The sequence below is a fragment of the Mesitornis unicolor genome, unplaced genomic scaffold, assembly GCF_000695765.1.
Source record: "Mesitornis unicolor isolate BGI_N332 unplaced genomic scaffold, ASM69576v1 scaffold44201, whole genome shotgun sequence".
Classification (NCBI taxonomy): domain Eukaryota; kingdom Metazoa; phylum Chordata; class Aves; order Mesitornithiformes; family Mesitornithidae; genus Mesitornis; species Mesitornis unicolor.
The window spans coordinates 13,535-17,900 of NW_010166584.1; the positions used below are offsets into that span (position 1 = coordinate 13,535).

The 4,366-nt window shown below is 34.2% G+C and overlaps 1 protein-coding gene across 1 annotated transcript in view; it reads left to right on the plus strand.

Moving 5' to 3' along the window:
- The window catches only part of DECR1 (2,4-dienoyl CoA reductase 1, mitochondrial), a 16,898-nt gene extending 12,954 nt beyond the window's left edge, over positions 1-3,944 (plus strand). Inside the window, exons 6-10 of the mRNA XM_010195007.1 lie at positions 1-53; positions 1,331-1,403; positions 3,264-3,410; positions 3,725-3,787; positions 3,885-3,944. The exon at positions 1-53 is cut by the window's left edge and continues 68 nt beyond it. Coding sequence (XP_010193309.1) covers positions 1-53; positions 1,331-1,403; positions 3,264-3,410; positions 3,725-3,787; positions 3,885-3,944 — 396 coding nt within the window. The remainder of the gene's footprint in view (positions 54-1,330; positions 1,404-3,263; positions 3,411-3,724; positions 3,788-3,884) is intronic.
- The last annotated feature ends 422 nt before the right edge of the window (positions 3,945-4,366 follow it).

Consider the following 4,366-nt stretch of genomic DNA (forward strand, 5'->3'; position numbering starts at 1 on the left):
GGATTTGTGTTGCCGAGTGCCTCTGCCAAAGCTGGTGTAGAAGCAATGTGCAAGTGAGTAATACAGCAGTGTGTGTTCTGCTTTTCACATCCTTGAGATGAGCTAATTGATCTACAAAAATGGAGCTAATTGGTGTAGCCCTCCTATTGCACTGTATCATAACAGAACCTTCCAGCCTCTGATATCCTAGCAAGAAAATAGTATGCTGACAGCTTCTTACGGAAGGAAGTATTAACTGCTATTATTATGATGATTTGTATCACGAAGACAAGGTAAGAACAAGTGGAACTACTTGTTTTGGCAGTAGCAAGTTCTAGAGTTTCAAATATGGAGTTTTGATTATCAGATTCTCTTGCATTCTCATAGGCAAACCAGCACTTCGTTTCTAGGGGAACTGTTTGAGGTCTGTAGTGCCTTCCACTTTCTTTTGTTTCAGGAAAAGATGTGCTTGTATTTGGATAGAGTATACTGTTGCTTCACCTATCTGCTTACATAAAGAAATGTGTTTCCTATCACTATTTTCAATTAAGGTCTGCAGTTACTTCACATGTTGCTGTTCTGAATTAAATATATCCATGTTATTCAGCAAACAAAAGGATTTCTATTATTAACTATAGGACAGTCCTTCAGAGCAAATACACCCTCCTCTGTACTTTGGCAGAATGAATTGAATAGTTTGGCAGCCTTTTAGTAACTAGAATACACAGAAGAAAATGAGGGAATGAGTGATGGTCTTGATTTCTGTTCTACAGAGCTGTAACTGAAGCATGTACTTCTCAGAGACTTTACGTCCCAGCTAATTCATCCACTGTAGCAGATGATCTGTCTGAAGTACTGCTTATGCAGAGAAAATGTTGCCATAAAACAAAATTATTCTACTGATCTCATTTTAGAATGTAACCTCTGTTTTGTGTTATTTCAAAACATCTAATGTGAGAGTTATGTTGAAAGTGTTAGAAATGTATAATTTTGAGTAGTCTAAATTAGCAGAGAAAAGTGGGGGCCTAAGAGTTGTTTGTCAAGGAGTTTAGGTGCCAAAATGATGTGTATGGTTTGTGAGGGAGAAAGACTTGCTCCTTAATGTTACTTTATCTATGATGCATCTGCTAAATAAATATTTCTATGTTTGAGAATGTGATTTTTTTTTTCTTCTTTGAAATAGTTAAATATTTTTGTTAAGAACAAAATACTCTCAAATAGAAATGCCTGTTTCAGGAAAATTCTAGTATTTACACATTTGATTCACTTTTACATATTTACTTTTTTTCTGAGTAGCATTATTAAAATATTGTATATAAAATATTGATGCATTCTGTTAATGTATTTTTAGGTCTCTTGCAGCTGAATGGGGTAAATATGGCATGAGATTCAATGCGATTCAACCAGGTCCAATAAAAACAAAGGTACATAGCATGAAGTGAAACACAGCCTTGCATATGCTTTATAGTACAGACTCACTTTAAGATAATCTAACCTTTTCTATAACCGTTAAATTCAAGTATGATTTCCTTGGTAGTCAAGACTGTGCTGTGCTATTCAACACACTGCTTCTCAAGTCTTTTGTAAAATAGAATTTATTGAACTTCTGAAACCTGCCACTACCCCTTCTACTTTAGTAATGTAAATGAAACCTTGTTTTGTCTTTCAAATAAATGATATATCAAAAGATTTAATGTTTATTCTTAACAGCTGTATGTACCTAGTTTGTCAAGTGAAGTGAATTCTTACCTTTGATGGAGTAAAAGTGCCTATTTCTGCCTGAACTCCTAATTAAAAAAAAAAAAGTCACAAATTCCAAAATTTCAGAATCTCTTTTAGGTATATGAGAACAGAATCTCACTAGTTTTGTTGAAAATCAGGAAACTAGAAAAAGAGAAACTAAGTCAGCAAGGAAATGCAAAGCTCTGATATGTGTGAAAAAGGAGGACTGGATGGTTTGAAAAAGGTAATCCAGACCAGCTGGAACAGGAAGAAAAAAAGAAGGCAGTCATGCAAGAGGAGAGAGGAGAATCCGTTTCACATTGGATCAGAATACTAAAATTATGAGCAATAATAGCTAATAATGGTATTACTGCTACCTGTAAAATATTTCACAGTTGCTTTTGCTGCTGTTTTGGGAGTAGAGGTACAGGGTTACATCTTCCCCGCCTTTTTTTCCTGTTGTCATAATTAGATGTTACACTGGACAACTCAGTTTTAGCTTTTTTGACTGTAAAGAAAGATAAGTGGCAATATTGGCATGGTTATAAGAATGTTGAAACAACATTCCAGGAACAGGCCAAAAGTCCTCCAGGCCTTGTTACTGGAGTTACTCTGTGTTATTAATAAAGTACTATATTTGCCATACTGGTTCCAAGTTAAATTTTCCCTGAAAGCATGAAAAGGCAGACCAACTTAAAATAGCATATTGCAGAATTGAGGCTTTTGGCCTTAGGGGCTGTGCATGTCTTTAAAAAGCGCTGTTGTAAGTCATGATAGGAAAAGAAAAAAAGTTTACAAGCACACCACTGTTAAGCTTATAAACTGGCATTTTAAAACATGGTAATAGAAGGCTTAAGTGGCGTGAGTACAGCCATGATTACATAAATTACAGTGTGCCTTAACTCTCATGACTTCAGTAACTTGACATAATAATTAATAAATTAATAATTCATAAATGTTACTAATACACTTCTGATTTTGCCTGAGGAGGTTGTTTCCTTGTGGAGGAACTGGGAAGAACAAAAACCTTTTTTTTTTTCCGAGCCATTCTAAGCTATTCAAATACTAAAACTTCTGTGACTTAGTTTAGTTCCAGCTGTTGCTGCAATTTAACTGAACTTGGTTTTTTTTCTTTTCAGTTTTACTTACTATGTGTCATGTATAATTTATTTCTGTCACTTTCTTGCTCTTCTTCTCTCCTTGTTCCTCTCCCCTGCCCAAGCAGCAGTTTTGAGTCTTATTTCTTCAAATGTTTATCAAGGGCTTTTGGGAAACAAAGATTATTAACCCCATTTGTTTTTCATAGGTAGATGATGGGTGAGTATCCCAGATGTGTTAAATTCCAGCTTATCATCCTTAGTTGTGCAACAAGGATAAATTGTTGGGGTTTTTTTTTCATACTTTCTTCTTTTTCATTCTGTTGGCAGAGAGGATGTAGACAGTGTTACGGTCACAGATGTTAACTTCCATATTGTTTAGGCAGAGTCAAATCTCTGTTTGATTTTAATTTCTGATACAGTTATAACGGGGGGGGGGGGTTTAATGTTTCTTTACATTCTCAGGGTGCTTTTAGCCGCCTTGACCCAACAGGCTCATTTGAGAAGAAAATGATTGAGAGAATTCCCTGTGGTCGTCTAGGAACTGTAGAAGAAATTGCAAATCTTGCTGCCTACTTCTGCAGTGACTATGCAAGCTGGGTTAATGGAGCAGTAAGTTTTGGTTGATCTTGTTTATACAATTAACCTGACGATGGTCTGAGTTTTGCTGATATTTTTTAAAGCCCTGGTTTCAGAAATGAAACAAAAACTGATACTTTGAAATACTTTACAAGCATTATTATCCTTTTAGTTGTAATGAATGCTAGTTAGTACCTTTAAAAAGGACTTTTAGAATTGCTTGAATTCATTATTTTGAGCATGTTTTTATTCTGATCCAAGTCAATAAAAATTACTTTCCCAGTTTGTAAAAAAGAAAGTGCTGCAGAAAACCCAGTTATTAAATACACTGCTTATGCTTTTTCTAGGTTATTAGAATGGATGGTGGAGAATACGTTTCTATGGCAGGAGAATTCAATAGTTTGAAGGAGGTATTAAATTCCTTCCTTGCGGTTTTACATTCAAACAAATACTTAGATGTGTAATTATTATATGAAATTCTAATAAAACGCTCTTTTCTTTTATTAGGTCACCAAAGAGCAGTGGGATGTGATAGAAGCAATGATTAGAAAAACAAAAGGCTCTTAAAGTATGTAACTGTGTGGTGGAGATTTTTTGAAACGAACCACTACTTTTTAATGAATATTTAGAAATAACCAATTGAGAAGTAGCCTTTAAAATACTTTGTGTACTAATTTCAATAAAATATTTTGAAATTCTCATATTTTGAATATAATATGTGTATTTTTCCTATCTACATTCTGATTTGTTGCCAATAAGGAACAACATTTCTTCACTGAAATTTTAAGTATTTCGGAGGATTTTTTGTTTGTTTCTTGGATATATGTAAATATCTCTTAATATTGTAGTTCCAGTATCATTTCAGGACTATCTTAACTGAATATAGTTATATCTATATCTGAGGAGAAATTAAGAAGCTAAGTACTAGTCTTCACACTTCAGTAATAAGTCCTAATGTTCAGATAACAAATTTTCAAATTTTCAGCAGG